Source organism: Malus domestica, chromosome 14 (assembly GCF_042453785.1).
Source record: "Malus domestica chromosome 14, GDT2T_hap1".
NCBI lineage: Eukaryota > Viridiplantae > Streptophyta > Magnoliopsida > Rosales > Rosaceae > Malus > Malus domestica.
Window position 1 is genome coordinate 8,886,481 of NC_091674.1, and position 22,300 is coordinate 8,908,780.

The following is a 22,300-nucleotide window of genomic DNA, read 5'->3' on the forward strand; positions in this document are numbered from 1 at the left end:
GATCTGGGGCTCCGCCGAGTACTGAGGCACCATCTGATCAACCTTGAAGATCCCCTCCTGTAAATTTGATTTGTCTCTTTATTTATTTTTTTTTTATGACATGTGGAATGCGAATTTATGTAAATTTTTAGAGAAATAAATAAAAGATGGACTTTACTAAATGCATTATATATATATATTTGTATATGTTTCTCATGGTGCCAGATGCACCATCACCTTCATTTTCTTTTTTTTTTTGTTTTTTTTAATCATGCACCTATTTTATATATATATATATATATATATATATATATATATATATATATATATATATATATATATATATATATATACTTTAGGGTGATGGCTAACACCATCATTATTTTTTTTAATTTTTTAAATTTTTTTTAAATTTTTTATTTTTTTATTTTTTTATTTTTTTATTTTTTATTTTTATTTTTTTTCTCGGTGCCGGGTGCACCACCATTCATTTATTTTATTTTATTTCTTTCTTTGCTTTCGGTGCCTGGTGCACCATGTCTCTTACTTTCCTTTTTTTATATTGTAATTTTTATATGCACACATACATACATACGTACATACATATACATACATACATACATACATATATATATATATATATATATATATATATATAGGGTGCAGGATAGGAGTTTGGAGGAGGAAGAAGGAGGAGAACGGAGGAGGAGGAAGAAAAAGATGTGGCGGATGACGAGAGACGGGAGATTTGCAGAAGGAGGCCCTCGTGAACACCAGCACCGCCTTGTACACAGTCCCCAGGCTTCATTTCCCCAACATCTCCGCTGATGCCCGCAGCAAATCCTCCAGCTCAAACTGCTTCCTCCGGCAAAAAAAAGTTTGCTTCTGTCGGTGGCGTTTGTCCCGTCGTTGTCCCCGCCGCCCCCACTGTTGGCGTACACCCTCTTCTGATCGGCTCCGTAGCTGCTCCCGCTCCTTCTCTTCCCGCTCTCGCTCCCAGCCATCGAGCTAGAGCTGTACCGATCTCTCGCGCAGTAGTGGACCATAAGGAACGACACAACCACCAGCATCGCCACGCAAATCACGATCACTATCGCGATGATCACGCCGGTGCTCAGCCCCTTCCTCGGTTGCTTTTTGCTCTGCTCGTTTGGGGTCTTCGTCTGAGGCAATTGGCTGGGATTAGACGGCACCGTTTCGGATGAAGCCGCCGAGGGCGGATCGCTAGTGCCTGTGAATGAACAAGCCGGCAAGGGGCTCAGTCCGCACAGGCTGCAGACACCCTTAAACCGTTGCAGGTGACTCCATCCCAGCGCAAACCGCAGGGATCGTTCGACTTTGTCCCAGCTGGGAGGTGTAATTTTCCATGCTCCCTTCAAGGATTGGAGTACATCAGCATCATTAGGGTCTGTAACGGAGACGATCACATGAATCCCTGCAGAGTAGACTATAGCAAAAAAAAGCAGCATTCGCACAGTTGCCATGGTCAGGACTGCTATACTCAAAAGCCCTTTTGTCAGAAGCAATCAGCAACAATTCACTTCCCTTCACTTCACCCTTCCTCTATGCATTCATGGCATGTTACATGCATGTATTATCCATTCGTTCCCGGAAAAGCTTTTGTCGTCGAACTTCTTCAGCAGACCCTCCGGCAGCCGTCCGTACAATTCGTTGTTAGTGAAATTGAGCTCCTTGAGGTCGGCAAGGGAGGCGGAGAGGTCGGGGACTTCACCGGAGATGGCGTTGTTCTGGAGCCTGGACTTTACAGGAAATGAAGGCTGTAAGTCCAAGAACTGGGCCTGGGCTTTTGGTAGTTATGTATATGCATATATACACACACATATATATATATAATACTTGTATATTCCTTTTTTTTTTCCTTTCTTTTTTTTTTTTTGTAAATACATAATAACATATGTATTCATTTTTTTTTGTAATAAAATTGACTCTATTTAATAAAACACTTATATTTTTTTTTTATTTTGATGTGACTGAACTTGAAATTGAATATTCAAGCTGCCTACGTACCCTTCCAAAGAAAGAGATCAAGTCAAAACGTAGTTCAAATGAGTGATGAATTTAACAGTGATTTTGATAATGATTTTGCCGTACACAGTTTATGCTCTTGCGGGCCAGGAGCTTTGGTGTTGCCTTTTATGCTCGTGCAGACCAGGATCGTTGATGTCGCCTTTTATGCTCGTGCGGGTCAGAAGCGTTGATGTTGCCTTTTATGCTCGTGCAGACCAGGAGCTTTGTGCCATGTAGTTTAGACTCGTGCGGGCAAGGAGCTTTGGTTCGTGCAGTTTAGGCTCGTGCGAACAAGGAGCATTGGTTCGTGTAGTTTAGGCTCGTGCGAACAAGGAGCATTGGTGTTGCCTTTTATGCTCGTGCAGACCAGGAGCTTTGTGCCATGTAGTTTAGACTCGTGCGGGCGAGGAGAATTTGTGAATTTTGTCAAGCAATTTTGGAGAGGCGTTCCTCACAATCTTCATAGCAATGAGCCTTGACCGAGTGATTGAAGAAGTCTTTGGGAAAGAAATCGCGCATTGTGATGGCAATGGACGATCTTTGTGTCGCAATTTCATCATCTTCAACACGTTCACGTTGCTTTGAAGGTTGACAATAGTTGCTTGGCCCCCTTTCTGATTGGCGGACTTGTGGAGGAGACGTATGCTTCTTGTGCAATTTCTTAGGAGTGACTTGAGTCCATCCTTCAACTTTGCTCGTCTTAAAGGATGCCCCCGGAGGTTGAGGTAAAAACTTTGAATTGAAAGAGCCAGAAGTGACGGTGGTATAGTTTGACTTCACCACATCGTCAAGATCTAGCTCGATGATTCCTTTCTGAGCCAGCTTTATGATGAGATCTTTCAGCACGAAGCATTTTTCTGTTGGATGACTGATGAAGCGGTGGAATTTACAGTATCTTGGACTGTCGGTACGATTCATCTCTTCCGGCCATCTGCACTCAGGCAAACCGATCACCTTCTTGTCCAACAGGTCATCCAACATGGCAACCACATCAGAGTCGGGGAATGGATAAGTCTTCTCTTCAAGCTCCTTCAAAGTGCGTCTACGCATCTCTTGATCACGAAAAGCTTCCGTTTGAATCGCTTTGCCTCGTGTGGAGATTTTGACGGGAGCTGTGTTGACCGTCATTGTCTCTTTGGTGGGTTTCCATGCAGCCTTTTCCACCTTTGTCCCAAGAACTTTGTCGTCCTTATAGTCGGCGATCGGTTCTTTCTTCCCATGATGGGCGATGCTCAACTCCATGTCATGGGCGCGGGTGGCCAATTCCTCGAAGGTCCATGGTTTAATGCCTTGAAGGATGTATTGCAAACCCCATTGCATGCCTTGGATGCACATCTCGATTGAAGAGGTTTCCGAGAGCCTGTCTTTACAGTCGAGGCTTAGAGTGCGCCATCTGATGATGTAGTCAATGACTGGCTCGTCCTTCCACTGCTTTGTACTCGTTAGCTCTAGCATGCTCACAGTGCGGTGGGTGCTATAAAAACGGTTGAGGAATTCTCGCTCTAATTGCTCCCAGCTGTTGATGGACTCAGGCTCTAGGTCCGTGTACCACTCAAATGCGTTTCCTTTTAGCGAGCGCACAAATTGCTTGGCAAGGTAGTCCCCTTCGGTCCCTGCGTTGTTGCAAGTTTCAACAAAGTGGGCAACATGCTGTTTCGGGTTTCCTTTTCCATCAAACTGCATGAACTTTGGTGGTTGATAACCCCTTGGCATCTTCAGGGCATCAATCTTCTTAAAGTAGGGCTTCGAGTAAAACAAGGAGGTATGTGAGCTCCCTTCGTATTGTGCCTTGATGGTGTTGGTGATCATCTCTTGCAGCTGCTGGATAGAAAGAGATCCCATGAGTGCCGTTGCTTGGTCTGGCTCCGGCTTCGCATCAATTCTCTCCACCGTAGGCTCATCTTCTGGGTTAGGGTTCTCGCCGTCCTGTGGCTCCAGTCGGCTGACGAGTGCAGCGATTTGCAAGTCTTTTTCTTCCACAGTTCGGGTTAGCCTTGCGATTGCTTCATTCATTTGAGCCAGCTGCTCATCGATTGAAGTTGCTCCAATGGTCATGACTTGCATGGCTGAACTGCCGCTCGAATCGGCATCGGAGAGCATGGATTCGGAGTATTTCCTTGGACTTTCGCCCCATGGTGCCCTTGGTGAGGCTAAGGTGATCAAAGGCTCATGCCTTGGGTGCTCTTTTTCCCTTGGCAGAGTTAATGCAAAGGTGAAAGAGGCGGCGGAAGTAGCTCTTGCCTTGCTTCGAGTCGTGATGCCTAAAGTGACACCACTTGCGACGAGGACGCTCTTATTCTTTGCGCTAGTTGCGGGAACAGTTTGAGCCTTCCTTGATGCCATTAATTTTGGAAGTGTGCTCGAATTTCTTGAACAGAGAAAGAGATGAGAGGTAGAGATGGTCCCACTGGGCGTGCCAATTTGTGAACACGAAAATTTCTTGAAACGAAAGCGACAAGAACAACGTGCACAAACAAAATATTTGTATTTTGATGATTTTGGGTTACAATCTCTATCAAATTTGATCCTCTGATTCGATCTTCGTAAGGTGTGTATTTGTGGATGTGTGATTGATCCAAGGGTCGTCGAGGCTTGATCTTGGATGAACGTTCTTTAAGGGCCGTGGTCTTGATCTTTGAAAGTGGATTTGAGCGGATCTTCAAGGAGCCGTTGGGGCTTGATCTTGAGGATGAGTGTTTCTTCAAGGGCCGTTTGAGGCTTGATCTTGAATAATGGTGATGAGCGGATCTTCAAGGGCTTTTGGGCTTGATCTTGAAGAACAGTGATGAACGGATCTTCAAGGGCTTTTGGGCTTGATCTTGAAGAACGGTGGTTTGTTGATCCAAGGGCCGTCGGGGCTTGATCTTGGAAGAACGATGAACGAAGAACGAAGAACACTTTCTTCAAGGGCCGTCGGGGCTTGATCTTGAATTGGTGGATGATTGTTGATCCAAAGGGCCGTTTGGGCTTGATCTTAGGATGAACGATGAACGAAGAACGAAGAGAGCTTTCTTGATTCTTCGGGAACTTGGATGCTTGAAAGCTTCGGAGTTTCAGAGCTTCAGAGCTTCAAGAATTTTGCCTAATGATTTTGGTTCTCCCTAAATGAATGAAATTGGCTTCTATTTATAGAATTTTCCAAAGCCTAATTTTGAATATAATATTCCAGATGAAATAAGTCGTTTCTGCTAGGTGTTGACATGTGTCATGTTTGATGACTTTTCCAACTTATTTCGATTTTTTGTTTAGACATACGCTACGTGTAAAATTTATGTAATACATGAGCGTTGAAACTTTGATTTATCGGTCAACATTTATTTACCGAAATTTCGATGTCTACAGGACCAAAGTGATGAGTTATGCAAATCTCAGAGACAATTTTGGCTATTTAGCCTTTTGAAGATTAATAAACAGTGGTAGATTTTAATAGAAATTGTAGAATCCACTACTTTGGTATGGATTTGTAAGTATTTGTACAGTTTAGAGAGAGAAAGAGAGTGTGTATGTGTGCGCGCGCGCAATGACTAAGATTATTGGCCAACTTATTTATTTATTTCAATTACAAAGCTTTGGATCTTTACTTTTGAAGATTAATAAACAGTGGTAGATTTTAATAGAATTTGTAGAATGCACAACTTTTATATGGATTTGTAAGTATTTGTATAGTTGAGAGAGAGAGAGAGAGATGACTAATGAGTGCAATCCGAAAGGTAACGTTTTTACAATCAAATTAATGGCACAAAAAAATCAAACCCATCTCCCAAATCTTCAATTCAATAGAAATACAGAACTCATCCAACGGAAGAAAGACGCATATCAAATGTGTTAGAGAAGAGCTGGAGGCTAGAGGTAAAATCTTGCTCCTCAATACGATGATATAGCCTATTATTTTTTTTTAGGATTCTAACTAGGGCTGGAAAAAAATCCCAAAAATCCCAAACCGAACCAAAAAATTCCCGAAACCAAACCGAAAAAATCCCAAACCGAAATTCCCGAAAATTTCGGTACCCAATACCGAACCAATCCCGAAATTTCGGTACGGGAATTGGTCTCAAGTTTTTGGGATTTCGGTATTCCCAAACCGAACCAAAAAAAAAAAAATATATATATATATATATATTGTTTAATTTTTAAATATATATTTAGATTTTTAATAGCTGTCGGATTCTGTTGAGATTTAATCTCAACCATTGAATATAAATTTGATTATTTGATTATTTGATACCTTGCCCCTCCTTAATAATTCTTCATCTGGATGGTTCACATATGCATTGAGATGAAAGATTCATGTGCTATATAGAAATTTAAGCTGGCGTATTATTTTTTATGCTACAATTGTACTTACTGGTGTACAGAGACTTTATTTTTCCTTCCATCCATTATTAAATCCATTTTTACTTACTGGTGTACACGGACTCAAATTTGTGCACAAATTAGTACAAAGCCTTGCCATTTGATTGGCAGATTAGTAGAAACAAATTGGCAAATTGAGCTCAAAAGCATAATATGTCAAATTTTAGTCCAAAAGCCCAAAAGCCCAAAACCATTTCGGGATTCCCGATTTGTCCCGAAATCCCGAAACTATTTCGGGATTCCCAAAAATTGGGATTCCCGAAAATTTGGTTTGGGATCGGTATTGAAATTGGGATTCCCGAAAATTTTGGTTTGGGAATTGGGACAAGGGTTTCAGTATGGGATCCCATACCGAACCACCCCTAATTCTAACTATTAAGTGGATTCTACATTGCCGAAGGTTTAGGCTGAGGTTAGTTTGTCTCACAAGATGCCTAGACTTCAATTTAACTAGATAAATTTTGTTTGACTATATGTTTGGATGATGAAAATAAACTTGGAATTTAAATTAAAATCAGAATTTATAATTGATATGCACCTATTCCCTTGTTTGGATTCATAAACATAGAAATTTAGAATTTCCACGTGGAAAAACAACTTGGAATTTGGGACCTCCAATTCTCAAGTTTAAATTCCATATAAATATGTGTCATTTTCCAATTTCTATGATTGAGAGTTTAAAAATAACAAATTCTGAATTCAATTCCATTATTCCTTTAGATTAACCAATCAAGAAAATTCACAAATTCTAGAAAATAAAATCCCGTCATTTCAATTTCCGCCATTTTAAAATTCCATAGTAATCTTAAATTGTTTAATCCAAACATAGTGTAAGTTTTTTTCATTTTTGAGGCAAGATTAATTATCAATTTACCTAGGCCATAAGGCTACCATTACTCTAAAGTATTACCACTTCGTATTTTAAATTTCATCGCCAATTTTCTCCTCCAATCGTCTATGATATTCATTTTCGTTTTACTAATCATAATCATATAGTCTTTAACCTGATAGCTGAAGGATTTTCTACGAAATCATATTTTCTCAAGTAGACATGCGCGCAGAGGTAGAGGCTGGGGAGGTGATGGTGTGAACGGGGCGGAGGATGGGGATATGGTGGCAACGGGGTACCAAGGGTGCCGATGAGAAAATGTTTTTCTTTTGTGTTTTAATATTTTTTAAAACTTGTCACTTACTACTAAGATCTAGTGGTATTCCTCTTCATTTATAAGTGAAAGGTCTTAAATTCGATTCTCGCTAAAGATAAATTTGAACCACATTATTACTGACCCATTGTGAGACTAACCCCAACCCCTTCCCCTTAGTGTAAATAATATGGTTTGTTCAGAAAAAAGAAAAAAAAATTAAAAAAAATTACCTAGATAAGTCACACTGAAAATAATGTATATGAAAATTTAGGTCTGGAAATTTTTCCCAAAAATCCCAAACCAAACAAAAAAAATCCCGATCCCATACCGAAAAATTCCCAAACCGATAATACTGAAAATTTTGGAATACATACCGAACCGATCCCAAACCTTTTGGTATAGGATTAGGATTGCATATTCAATTGTTCGGGAATCCCGAACAAACTGAAAATATATATGTATATTTATTTTGGTTGCATGCATGTTGAATATTGAATTTAAGTAATTTGAGAGTATACTAGAAGTATGAAATTAAGTAGTTTGAAACTTTGGAACGTCAATTTGACTTGGTAAGAATGATTTGCTATTTCAATTGGTAAGAAATTTCAAATTAGTAATAGGTAAAAAACCTAACGTTCAATTGATATGAAATTGGGCAACAAAATTGTAAGCCGAAGTCCCAAATTTTAGTCCACAACCCAAAAATCTCAAATTTATGACCAAAAGCCTAAAACCCCAAACGCAATCCCGATCCATCCCAAAATACCGAAAATATTTCAGGAATCTCGAAAATTGGGAATATCGAAATTTTAGCTCAGGATTGATCTTCAAATTCCCATCCCGAAAAATTTTGGTTTGGAATTCAGAATCCCATACCAAACCACCCCTACGAAAATTCACTAAAATCTATAAACAAAAGTCTATACCAAACTTCAAAATCCATATACGAGGTATGGATTCAACAAATCTTATAAAATCCACCACTTTAGAAATTAGATTTGAAGACCCCCTAAATATTAATTTCACAACACGCCACTTAGTTTATGGTCGGAAACTATTTAGGTATTCTTATGGAACAAGAAGTTTTTAAATTGATAACACGGTGGTGTCAAAATTTGACGGAGTCTGAACTAAGTTCAACACGTATTGCACAAGTGTTGCTTTAGATCTCGATGCCGACTCGAGAGAAAGAGAGAATAGGCATATCATTGTTGGAGGCGGCCAACAGACACTGTTTTTGTTCGAATGCGTGTGAAAGCTGCATATAAATCTGGCTTCTTACAATCAAAATAATGCAAACAAACGCACATCTCTCGAGTCATCGTTAATCCCATTTTGTTAATCCCATTTTGTTTTCATTAATCAGACTCTGTTGGTTGATCAAATGCATGGGCTGATTTCGGGGCCATGGCAGCTAAAGCTTACTCGAACGGTGCAGTTTTATTTTTACCTTTTACGTAGGACGTGCCGTAACACTAACCGGAAATTGCAAAGGAGTTGGCCGTTTTCCGACTGTTTTTCTATTCAGCTTTAAAATCCTTGTTTTTCCATTCGACGACTAATAGAATGGTAACAATATGATGGGTATAACTCTCAATCTGTAATTTCGTAACAGATTACATTTCACCCAAGTTTGAAATTATGTACTTGAATATACTGTTTCTGAGATTTACAAACCGTCTTATGATGGTCTCAACCTTGAAAGCGGGGGCGACGCTTATGCCTGGTGGTGATTTGCCGACTACTGCCCAACTATTTGAATTAGATTTGCCTCAATCCACGATTAACATGTCACGAGTTAGCTGCAAAATGGTTGAATATGGTTGAATATGGTTTCGAGAGTGGACTGGCTAATACTGTATTCTGCAATGCCAAGTTTACTTCTGGAAAAGAGAAATTATAAACAGCACTGGTCAGATTGAGCGTGAAGAAATATGAACAGACAGAAAAGGTATGACGAAATTCACCTGTTCCGTTCAAGGTGCCCGAGGACATCTGCAAGCGAGAGGCCCTGTCCATATGGCAACTGCAAAAAAAGTTGAGATAAATTACTAGTTGCTATCCATACTTAAAATACACACATTATTAATCTTATTATAGCCACAGGTGAATCCCAGAGATACCCGATCCACATGTATCCTACTGCCCATCGTTAAGTAGAGAGGCTTGCATCGCCCCAAAGAAAAGGTATTTGACCTGGGAATCTAAAACACTCCAAAAGAGACGTAGCTTGCCCCACCCTGACCAGAAATCAAGAATTCAGGGCCAAGAGTGAGAATATGAGATGGATTATGGTCCAACCTCCATGCATTTTATCGTACGGCTTTCAAGAGGACTGCTTTGCAAAACAAAATAGAAGAAACTGAATCTTGCGTTTTCAAGATTTGAGAATGTCTACTTTTCTATGAAATGAAAACAGTGAAAACGAAATAACAAAAGTAGGCAATGTGCAACTGTGGACAACATTTTTGAGAACCACCAATATCATTTAAACCATAATAGAAATACCTTCCAAAGATTCCGCAAATAGATTATGGCATTGTCAATGGAACCTGAAAGAACCCTAGTTCTTTCTGTCTTTATCTTCATCAAGGTCAAGAGTAACAACATCTGAGGAAATCTTCAGAAGGGATTCTAGATAACTTGGAGTGCCATGTTTGATACTTCCAATGCTGTTCCAACATTCCTTCAGTGTGGCTAGTGTCCACTTGTTAGAAAGTAAGAGTTCAAGCCCAAGTGTCAAAAGGAAGTAACAAATGCTCTGCCACAGGCGAGACTTTGAATCAGATCATAATAAACCATATTTTCCATGCGAATTACAGTTAGATTTTCAATAATGTATTTAAACATGTAACAAATAGCAAACCAAGACACAAGGTGTTACACTTCTTGCTCTAAATTTTCAGTTGATTACAATGCACGCACGGCACATGCTAAATGTAATTGCCAACCTTGTACCACTTTCTCATAAACACTAGTGTAATAAGAAATGAACAAGTTAAAAAAAAAACAAAAAATTAAAAATCAAGTTCAATTTGTATGGAAGGCTGCAACCACAAGAATTCATACCCAAGATCTCCTACTTTCATATAGTTTGTAGTGGGAGGTTCCGATCCAGGATATCTAGGACCCCGATGTCTGATCCTAGGTTATACTACCAACATATCCCAATAGCTCAAGCTGTTAGGATGTGAGTAACATAATCTTATACATAAACAACACGTGTTGCTCCAATATCTAGCTTACCTTTTGACACAATGAAAGAAACAGGTGACTCTGTAAAGTTTTAACTGTAGGGTTTCGTCTTGCTGACATGTAAATATTGAAGTGGTCAACACTTGAGCAAGCCAATACTCTAAGAATGGTTATTCCTTGTTACCATTATATATTCATTGAAACTTCCACTTCTCAAGAAATAACTTTTTCAGCAGACGGTTGCAGAAGATTTCCTGCATAAGGCCAAGATATGTACCTCAATACCAAGGTAACAAATTGAGCCACCAGTAACATTCCAACCAAAGGCCTGATTGCTGGATTTATCTTTCATATCTTGCTGTAGAAGAGCCAGTGACGCAAGTCCATCAGCAAAGCAAAAGCCTGGAGATAATCTGAAAAAGCTCTGGAAGCATAGATCTAAATGTTAGGGAAGATTGCTATTCTCGACACGTCATCAGCAGCCAGTTTTGAATCATGACATTCACTAAGGGGCAAGCTAAAATTTCTAGAACATCCCCCCATAGTTGATAAAAAATTCTAGACTTACTGCTTCTATTATATTAGATGGTTCACACCAACACAATGCTACCAAATTACGAATTAAAACAGAAAAATTTGGAAACAATAGTAAGATCGAGTACAAATTCAATTAGTCCTACTTTTCCAAATGAATCAACATCCTGAAAGTAAATTTTAAAAAGACTCACTAAACTTCCTTCAAAATAAAGCCAACATTTACCTACTAATCACAAATTCCAAGAGTGGTATTCTCCCCCCCCCCCCCCTCTCAACTAAAGTATATTCTTATTATTAAAAAATTAAAAAAATTTATTTATAGACAAGTTCTCTCATGCCACATGGCGCTGACACGTACAATCTTATTTGAAGAACACCTTGTGGGACCCACTCCACATTATATCTTACCAATCCAAACCATATTTTTTAAGTCTTCATTCAAAGGCTATCCTCACAAAGATTAATCTAAATTTAGAGCCGTTAAGGCATCTAATTGTGACAAAAAAAAATATATTTAAATGGTGCTTCCAAGAAATACACCACCTTTTAAACAAATGGTCATAAAAATTTCAATTTAAGTTTTTTTGTTGGTAGAGATGATCTTTGAGGAATGGCTTAAAAGAAAGACGGTTTGGATAGTTCAAAGTCAATGCAGAGTGTGCCCTACATATATACATATATACATATATTTTCCACAAAAACCAAAACTTCATAAGAAAAGTTAGACGGATTAGTAAGATATAAACCAAAGTATTGAAGTACTAGAAGAAGTAGTAGTAGTAGTAGTAAGAGGACTATTAATAAAAGATAAGTTATATGCATGTAGGAATAAAACCTTAAGAAAAGAATTTGCACTTGCTGTTGTCTTTATAAGCCCCATGATGAATGAGATAACCATACGAATGAGTCCCGTAAGAAGTGGACAAAGAGAACCACATTCTGGATATGAATAAGCATACAAGTACAACATTAATAACCAAAAGTTGCAAGGTTAATGCCGTGAATGTGAGAATAAGAGAATGACAAATAGAAAATACACCACCTGAGGAATTGCTAATCCATACGTTAAAAACATGATGACTGTCGAGTCGACAATCCACTTCCAATGAACAGCTCCAGACCTACATACAGTCTTCTCGTAAAATAAGTAAACCTGAAGAATTTTTCGATGTTTGATGGAACTCAAGAAAAAATAGAGTAACTGTGGAGCTTAATGCCCTTGGTTGGTGTCTACCCATCGTGTAGAATATGTTTATGTTATCCACCTCATAGTACAATTTCCAGTGTCGAAATATTCTCCTATATCCGCAGACATTAACCAAACAAAAAAATGCACATAAACATTTTGAATCCTACTAATTTTCAGATTTGACCAAAAGAAATGATGACGTTCCCACAAATTATTTTACAAAAAAAAAAAAAAAAAGAACCAGTGATGAACTGAAGTTGGAAGCTCAAATTCGGACAAGAAAAAAGTGTGAAGAACTACATGTTTAAAGACATACCAAAGATGTAAAAAGGAATTATTGCTAATGATGAAGGAAAAAGAAAGCTGATGAAGTCCCATATGAAAGTAGAAGCCCAATATTAAAGAATAGAAACCTGAGGATGAACCTAATACAATTATGTTAATCTTATGAGTATCAGTAACGAAATTACAAGCGGATGGTTATTTAACCAACAGACAAACATACCCCACTAATCAATTGTTGGTTTTCAGCTTTTACTTCATGCTCCTGCATCAGTCAACAAAAAAAAATTATGGGGTAAGGAAATACTCAGAGCAGTAAAGAACATACACTTAGGTAGGTATGTAGTTTAATTGACAGATTGATAGAGGTTAAAATAATTTTGGTAGGACATGACCCAAATACAGAACATACCCGCCATATGTGCTCCAACGAAGGCCAACATGAGCACACTCATAATCAGCAAAGTTAATTGACCCTAAAGCAAATGCCATGGGCAAAAGCAATGACCTTTAATATCCTGAAAGAGAAAATGTAAATGAAACCCATCTGCACTACAGAAATCACAACAGTTTCTGTTCTACTTTTTTTTTTTGATACATTTCTTTAATCGCAATGCAAACAGTTTGTGATATATGTTTTGTACAAAATAAGCATAGATAACAGAAAGAAAAAAAAAAGTAAAATCAAGATAAAAGATCCTAAGCAGCTAAATATGAGATAAGAATCCTTTGTACCTGACTGAATATTTTAATCTTCTTGGGATAATTCTTCTTTGCCCAAGAGAAAGGCTTTACACTGGGTCAGTGACCCTAAATCAATTAACTTTGCATTCATGCACAAGCTCCACAAGATTTGAAACCTCAGGAGATCTCTTTATCCAACTTTTGAATACTGGTCGGCTAAGAATCTCGAAAGTTACCTCATTAGGTTGACAGCCTTCCAGTACAAGATTTTTCAATAATGATAAAATGTCCGAAAAAGCACCACTCTTGAACATTGCCTCCAATAAGGTATTGTAGATTGCTATGCTTGGAGTAAGCCCATTCTCTATCACGTCATCCCTCAACTCAAGAGCAACAGATACCTTTCCATCATTGCAAAGGCCACTAATTAAGGACCCATAGGTAAACAAATCCGGTTTTAGTCTCTGGTTGTACATATCACTAACCAATTGATTAACCATCGCCTTATTGCCCTCTTTAATGAAGGCGTGAATAAGAATATTATAAGAAATTGTATCAGGAAAAAATCCAGTATTCCGTAGTTGCTTAAAAACCCGTTCTGCAATTCCAACTAGACCATTCTTACAAAGTCTGTCTAGCAGCAGATTAAAAGTGACAATAGTGGGACTAGAACCACTACACGTCATGTAATCCAAGAGCTTCAGACATTCAGAAAAGTTTTTTACTCTACAGAAGTACTGAATTAAACAATTCAAACTAATAACATTAGGCTGAACACCACCATTCTTCATATGACTCAAGACCCTACGGATCACTGAACTCTTTTTCTGTTTGCATGCCACAGACAAAATCGTATTGAAGGAAACCACATCAGGCCCATTTTCGTCCCACTTAAAGTAGTCCAAGAATTTCAAAGCCTTGGAGAGGTTATTTTCTCTACAGAAACTCTTTAAAATTGTGTTATATGACACATTACTTGGCATTAAACCTTCCCCAATCATTTTCTTCAATCGATATAGCGCTTCTTCTGATCTATTCTCATGACACAAACAATTGAAGTATATATTGTACACAACAACATCCACATAGTTGCCCTCTGTAATCACATCAAGCAGTAGTTCACAAGCAATCCCAATGTTACCTGTTTTTAACAGGCCTCCTCCCAAGGCAGCATATGTGTATGCGTTGGGAGAAAATCCTTTGTTCTCAATCATCTCAAGTAAGCTGAAAATGTCATTCGCTCTATCTTGAATACAAAGTGCATGAAGGATCACATTGTATGTGGTCATATCTGGTTCACATCCTTCCCTTTCCATCTTAGCCAAATATTCTAACGCCTCTGCAATCCTCCCATCACCACAAAGAGATTTAATAACTATAGTGTATGTTATCGCACTAAGCTTACACCCATCAGTCTCCATTTCATCTAAACAACACAGAAGATCTCTCCACAAACCTTCTCTACCAAACCCATAAACTAAGGCAGTATAAGAGCACACATTGTGTACAACGCCCTTCCTCTTCATCCAATAAAACAATTGCAAAGCATTATTACTCTGGCCGGTTTTACACAATGCCCAAAGCATAGGGTTATAAACATAAGCACCGAAAAAATGACCCTTACGCATAAGAGCATAGCACACAAACCACGCCTCTTCGGTCATCATGGCTTTACTAAGCTTAGAAATCAACAAACACAAACTGGGTTCGGTCGGGAAATACTTCAACCTCAACATAAGCTTAAAAACACCAATTGAGCTAACTAAATTCCCAACTCTAAGCATGTTTTTCAAGATTCTCGACAAAGAAGTAAAAGAGGGTAAAAACCCACAATCAAACATCTCTTCAGCAATCATATAAGCATCTTTCAGACGACCAAGTGATAGCATACCATTCAAAAGTGCATTGAAAGTGGAAGCATTTGGGGCGGGCCCAAATCTCTTCATTCCGAGGTAAACCTGAACCACATTGTCTAGCAATACAGTCTGTGACTTCAAGTAAGAGTAAACCAAAGCATTGAAATCATACACAGTGGGTTTGCCGGGCACATTGCCCATGGAGTTCAAAGACTCGAGGGCTTTCGCAAAGTTACCGGAGGAGGCATGGCATTGCATACTGAGCTGTAATTCACGGTAGTTACAGTCATCGGAATTGCTTGCTTCATAAGTAAAGTCTGTAGCTTTAAGTGCAGATAATGAAGAAAATTTGACAAAAATAGGAGGAAAATAACAGTTGCAAATTCTGCGGTGTGAACAACTAACCGCGCCAAGTGTCATCAAGGATGAAATTTAAGTTGAAGATTAGAAATTTGAGTTGCTTGTGTTGCTTATATACCATCAACTACCCACACTGTTCAGCAAGGCTGGTCCTGAGTATTTTGGTGCCCGGGGTGAACAATCAAAATGTGCCTTTATGAAGCATACCTTTGAGAAGAGGATGGCAGCATCAATCAATTCCATTTTCACCTCCTTCAAGGCTTGAGCTGTAGGTCCAATATCAAGCATGTGCAGAATTACAGGCTGGTCAGGGCCTAGCATTGCTCCCCTCACAATCATCCAAACAATAGCATACTGTATTGCCCTGTTCAACATCAAGCATGAACCTCATCAAGTTTTCAAGAATTCGGAACTAAGCAAGTTTTACATTTAAAAGCATAATTCTTTTCATAATGTATGCCAATTACTTTCAATATAATAAAATTGGACATCAAAATTAAGCTACAAATTCAGGAAAACATCCAAGACGGGTTTATCGATATGAGAATATATGGCATGCCTGCAGCACCAGTGACCAAAACAGTCACAGGATCCTTCTCATACTCAAGAAGCTCCACATGTATTTTATGAGCGTCCAAAGGAAGGCAATAGCGAACAGAACAGCCAAACTTTTCTCAATCAGTACAACATTCATATTCTCATTTTCTAAAGAATTACAACAATATTCTCCATTTTTCTCAGAAAACAAACAGATGTGCAACGAAGAATTCCCGTTAAAATCAGAACAAATCCAATCATATGTTTATAGGTCTGAAAATACCACCAATCAAACAAAGAATCTACAGCCTAAAGGGGCACCTCTTCAACAAGGCAATCAGATACCAAAACAAAGTCCACAAGATAATATAAATAAAGAATTTTTAATTATCTATTCCAAAGAAAAGAACCTGTCCTTCTGTTTGGTCTCCTCCAAAACCAAGTAATACATGAAATTAATAATAATAATAATAATAAGTTAAATAATCGTGTTAGAATTTGGAAGGAGGTTTGTGTTTTCTGATCATAAATTAGAAATACCAATTTTAATGATTTCGTAACCATATCAAATACATAGAAGTTGGGGTCTTGCTTTCCCGGATTTGCAAAATCCAATTCAAGCAAATTAAGGTGAAAAAAAATAAAAAATGAGACAATTGAAACCGAAAAGAGATGGAGGCGCTGAGACCTCTGAGAGATTATCGAACGGCGGAACGGCGGAGCGCGGAGGGTCGGAGGCGGAGGCAGGCGGACCGTTGGGTCTGGGTGTGGGTGCACTGGGTGGATGGTGCAGCCGTGCAGGTCTATGACTCTGTGACTCTGTCGATGCGGACCGTTGGGTCTGGGTCTTGGCAGCAGGTCAGAGATTCCCTGGTCGCCAAGAATACGAAACGATTTGGGCTTCAAAGAACGAAGGGCGAAGACGCAGGGCACTGGAGCAAAAAACACTTTAGGGTTTAGGGTTTAGGGTTTAGGGTGGTGGCTACAACAGAGAGGAGGGGTTTTGGGTTAGTAACTAGTTGTCCATGCAAAGACAGCACCGTCACAGCAAGACATGTTCTCTTCTCATTGAAAAATTTTGCCGTGTGACCGGAACACGGTGTTCAAACCAAGTGGTGAAAAAAATTATTTTTAAGTTATTTGATGGTTTTTTGTTAAAATTTAGATTTTAAAGTCCATTTCATTAATTTTTCTCTTAATTAATAATCTTTTTATTTTTTATTTGTTCATTAAAATTAAGAATTCGTACCTTAACTTCCTATCGAGTTTAGAATTCATCAGTGAAGTAAAATTTGTTAATTTACGTCCCTACATTTAACAGAATGTGCATCATTAGTTTTTGTCATTAACTTTTGTGAAAAAATTAACATATTAGTTAAACATATCATCATCCACCCAAAAGTTAGGGTAGTGCTATTCACACACTTATTTTTACTTCTCACACTCTCTAAAATTTTGGCCGTCGGATCAGTGAATTGAAGAAGATCAATGGTAAAAAATTAATAAAGATGTGTGGAAAATAAAAATGGGTGTATAAATAGGCTACCCCAAAATTAAATAAAATAGTATGGCGACCACTTCTAATGTTTCAACCAAGCGAATTTGAAATAAAATTATAAGAGAAATATCAAAATTTCAACAACAAAAAAATGTAAAAGCAACATTATCATCCATTGTACAAATAAAAACTAACAACAAACTTCACATCTTGCTTAAATGCTTCTACAATATGAAGAGGAATGTGTGCATAAGAGTATTCGGGCTAGAAATCAGGTTGGATTTGGATTGACATAGATGAGTAAAGAATCAACCCAACCCAAACCGATAAATGATCGAATTGAGGTGGAGTTGGATTTGAGCAAGATTTCTTTTATTTTAACTGGCTTGATTGAGTTTAAAACATAATTAAATATGAGCAAATTCGGTCTCAGATGGTGAGGTGAAGCTATCAATCTCAGACTCTCAGACTCGCAGCCTCAACCTCAACCTCAGGGAGTCGAGTCTGTCGAGGGGTGGTGGGAGAGAGAACGAGAAATGGTGGCAAGTGGGGGGAGTCGAGACTGAAGTCACTAAACTAAAAATGAATGAAAAATAAAAACCCTAATCCAATATGATGGTGAGGATTAAAGAATTACTGATGATTAAGTTATTTATAAACAGGGTGTTCCGGGGCCCGTGGTTCTTAAGTTATAGACCAACCCTGCCCCATAGTTAACTTTAAACCTGCCTTGCCCTGTCCCATTTCATCTCTGCCAAATTTGGCCCTGACTTGAACCCACCCCAAATCGCTAATACCCGTCCTAACCCGCTAGTACCCGCCCCAACCGCAGGTCCAGGACCCATTTGCCTACCCATAGTACTAAGGATGCGGATGAGAAAATGTTTTTCTTTTGTGTTTTGATATTTCAAAAAAATAAAATAAAATAATCTAGATAAGTGACATTGTGATAACAATGTCTATAAAAATTTATAAACAAAAGTCTATACAAAACTTCAAAATCCATACCAGTGTTGTGGATTCTATAAATCTTATAAAATCTCTCAAAAAAAACAAAACAAAAGGAGAGAAAAAGAGTTGGTCCAATTACAATGAATGACCATCCTCCAGAAGTACATAGGTGTCAGGAGGGGTATCTAACCAAAGACAAGGACTAACAACACTAAGTTAATAACGGGCTAGGCGATGGGCTACACAAAAGTTTTAGTGATCCTTGGCAACAAAGCTTTAGAATCCTCAATAGTATGTCCAATAGGAGACATATTAGTGACGATATTCCTCATCACGGAAATGATCTAAAGCTAGTCACTCTCGAAAGTAACATTGTGAAACCCCTCGTCAACACCAAAACCAAGCCTTCCCTAAAAGCTAAAGTCTCTGCATGAAGAGGGGAGGGAACAAAACTGAAGTTCTTCGCAACTCCTCCAACAAAATTTCCATGTTAGTCATGCACCATAATTCCAGTACCTCCCATCTCGAGATCTTTGCTCTAGGCACTGTCAATGTTCACCTTGAGCCGCCTTATAGGTGGCGAGCTCTTCAGCTTAGAAGGCCTGGGTTTTAAGGGGCTTGTCAAAAACTAATTATGCATTCTTGTGGAACAAGAAGAAGTTTTTAAATTGATAACATTGTTGGTATCAAAACTTGGATGGAGTCTGGACTGGGTACAACGCATATATGCTCCGAGTGTTGTTGTATGTTCCAGTGCTATGGGTAGGCCTGGCAAACGGGTTGTGTCAGTCGTTTTCGTGTAACACCTGTTATCTTAACGGGTCGTGTCGTGTCACACCTGTTATCTTAACGGGTCCTTAACAGGTCGTGTCACTTTACCCAACGGGTAAAGTGACCCGACCCGTTATGACCCGTTATGACCCGTTAAGAAAAATATATTTTTTTTCTTAAATTTGCACATACCACACATTGCCACATAAATATTACTTCAAAACATTAAAACACATTTGTCGTTTAAGTACTACATCTACACTCGAAAATAAGAGCCTAATAAAAAAATAATACATACACTACTAATCTATTACAAATTTTAAATGTGCAAGGATATGCAAAATGAAACAGTTTTTGTTTTCAAGGTTGTGAAATCTTTCTCAAAAGTTTAAACCTCAATTTACAAAATCCTCGATTTACATCGATCATCATGAAATTGCATTGGAACTTTGGCTTGATCTATTGCCTTCAAGAGTTATGTTGATGATGTTTTAATTAAGGTTTTCCACGTCATAACTATCTTCTGCATAAACTAAGCATAGAAAAACCAAACATTAAAAATCATTCAAATTATGAGAAGTTTACCAAAATAATTATGAAAAAAAATAAAACAATAGTACTATACCATACTTTTATTAAGTATAAACATAAGATTTTGTGGTATCCACTAGTGTAAATATTTTAAATTGAAGATCGAATTCAATCATTGTATTCATATAAGGTCAAGGAGTGTAGTTGTGAAAAATCATCAAAATCGGAGTTAAATTAACCGTTAAATCGTGATTTTTCGTTTATAACTGTCAAAAAGTTTTGTCCCGTTACGTGCTCTCTGAATGTTTGTTTTTTTCAATTTTTGGCGTATGCGATCTCGAAATATATACAAACATGTTTGACGGTTGGATCATTAAAACTAGTTTCGTAGAATGAGTATCCCATCAAAACAATAGATTCACTAATACTTAAGAGTTTATTCATACTTTTATTAAGTATAACATAAGATTTTGTGGTTTCCACTAGTGTAAATATTTTAAATTGAAGATCGAATTCAATCATTGTATTCATATAGGGTCAAGGAGTGTAGTTGTAAAACATCATCAAAATCGGAGTTAAAATGACCGTTAAATCGTGATTTTTCGTTTATAACCGTCGAAAAGTTTTGTCCCGTTACTTGATCTATGAATGTTTGTTTTTTGCAATTTTTGGCGTATGCAATCTCGAAGTATATATAAACATGTTTGATGGTTGGATCATTGAAACTAGTTTCGTAGAATGAGTATCCCATCAAAACAATAGATTCACTAATACTTAATAGTTTATTCATACTTTTATTAAGTATAATATAAGATTTTGTGGTATCCACTAGTGTAAATATTTTAAATTGAAGATCGAATTCAATCATTGTATTCATATAGGGTCAAGGAGTGTGGTTGTAAAAAAACATCAAAATCGAAGTTAAAATGACCGTTAAATCGTGATTTTTCGTTTATAACCGTCGAAAAGTTTTGTCCCGTTACTTGATCTCTGAATGTTTGTTTTTTGTAATTTTTGACGTATGCGATCTTGAAGTATATACAAACATGTTTGACGGTTGGATCTTTGAAACTAGTTTCGTAGAATGAGTATCCCGTCAAAACAATAGATTCACTAATACGTAATAGTTTATTCATACTTTTATTAAGTATAATATAAGATTTTGTGGTTTCCACTAGTGTAAATATTTTAAATTGAAGATCGAATTCAATCATTGTATTCATATAAGGTCAAGGAGTGTAGCTGCAAAAAATTATCAAAATCAGAGTTAAAATGACCGTTAAATCGTGATTTTTCTTTTTATAACCGTCGAAAAGTTTTGTCCCGTTAATTGATCTCTGAATGTTTGTTTTTTGTAATTTTTGACGTATGCGATCTCGAAGTATATACAAACATGTTTGACGGTTGGATCTTTGAAAATAGTTTCGTATAATGAGTATCCCATCAAAACAATAGATTCACTAATACTTAATAGTTTATTCATACTTTTATTAAGTATAACATAAGATTTTGTGGTATCCACTAATGTAAATATTTTAAATTGAAGATCGAATTCAATCATTGTATTCATATAAGGTCAAGGAGTGTATTTGTAAAAAATCATCAAAATCGGAGTTAAATTAACCGTTAAATCGTGAATTTTCGTTTATAACCGTCGAAATGTTTTGTCCCGTTACTTGCTCTCTGAATGTTTGTTTTTTGCAATTTTTGGCGTATGCAATCTCGAAATATATACAAACATGTTTGACGGTTGGATCATTGAAACTAGTTTCGTAGAATGAGTATCCCATTAAAACAATAGATTCACTAATACTTAAGAGTTTATTCATACTTTTATTAAGTATAACATAAGATTTTGTGGTTTCCACTAGTGTAAATATTTTAAATTGAAGATCGAATTCAATCATTTTATTCATATAAGGTCAAGGAGTGTAGTTGTAAAAAATCATCAAAATCGGAGTTAAATTAACCGTTAAATCGTGATTTTTCATTTATAACCGTCGAAAAGTTTTGTCCCGTTACATGCTCTCTGAATGTTTGTTTTTTGCAATTTTTGGCATATGCGATCTCGAAATATATACAAACATGTTTGACGGTTGGATCATTAAAACTAGTTTCGTAGAATGAGTATCCCATCAAAACAATAGATTCACTAATACTTAAGAGTTTATTCATACTTTTATTAAGTATAACATAAGATTTTGTGGTTTCCACTAGTGTAAATATTTTAAATTGAAGATCGAATTCAATCATTGTATTCATATAGGGTCAAGGAGTGTGGTTGTAAAAAATCATCAAAATCGGAGTAAAAATGACCGTTAAATCGTGATTTTTCTTTTTATAACCGTCGAAAAGTTTTGTCCTGTTAATTGATCTCTGAATGTTTGTTTTTTGTAATTTTTGG

General features: G+C 37.4%; 1 protein-coding gene across 14 annotated transcripts; it reads right to left on the bottom strand.

The window, feature by feature from the left end:
* Positions 1-8,991: 8,991 nt before the first annotated feature.
* On the bottom strand, positions 8,992-17,238 carry LOC103415028 (pentatricopeptide repeat-containing protein At1g63330-like). Of its 14 annotated transcripts, none has more exons than XM_070811901.1 (12): positions 16,834-17,183; positions 13,444-15,972; positions 13,121-13,226; positions 12,932-12,973; positions 12,743-12,839; positions 12,280-12,358; positions 12,073-12,176; positions 10,978-11,124; positions 10,014-10,266; positions 9,629-9,745; positions 9,473-9,531; positions 8,992-9,388 (listed from the first exon to the last, which is right to left on the bottom strand). In XM_070811901.1, exon 2 carries the CDS (start codon positions 15,666-15,668, stop codon positions 13,524-13,526), a length of 2,145 nt encoding a protein of 714 aa, XP_070668002.1. In that variant the 5' UTR covers positions 15,669-15,972; positions 16,834-17,183; the 3' UTR covers positions 8,992-9,388; positions 9,473-9,531; positions 9,629-9,745; positions 10,014-10,266; positions 10,978-11,124; positions 12,073-12,176; positions 12,280-12,358; positions 12,743-12,839; positions 12,932-12,973; positions 13,121-13,226; positions 13,444-13,523. The 14 variants fall into 14 exon arrangements, with proteins under 14 accessions (XP_070668002.1, XP_070668001.1, XP_070668003.1 ...); XM_070811900.1 differs by having other exon boundaries at positions 12,280-12,369; XM_070811902.1 differs by having other exon boundaries at positions 12,743-12,851.
* Between the last annotated feature and the right edge of the window lie 5,062 nt (positions 17,239-22,300).

What these genes read in the sequence shown, in the direction of transcription:
- LOC103415028 (XM_070811905.1), bottom strand. Translation starts at nt 15,668, where the DNA reads ATGACACTTGGCGCGGTTAGTTGTTCACACCGCAGAATTTGCAACTGT.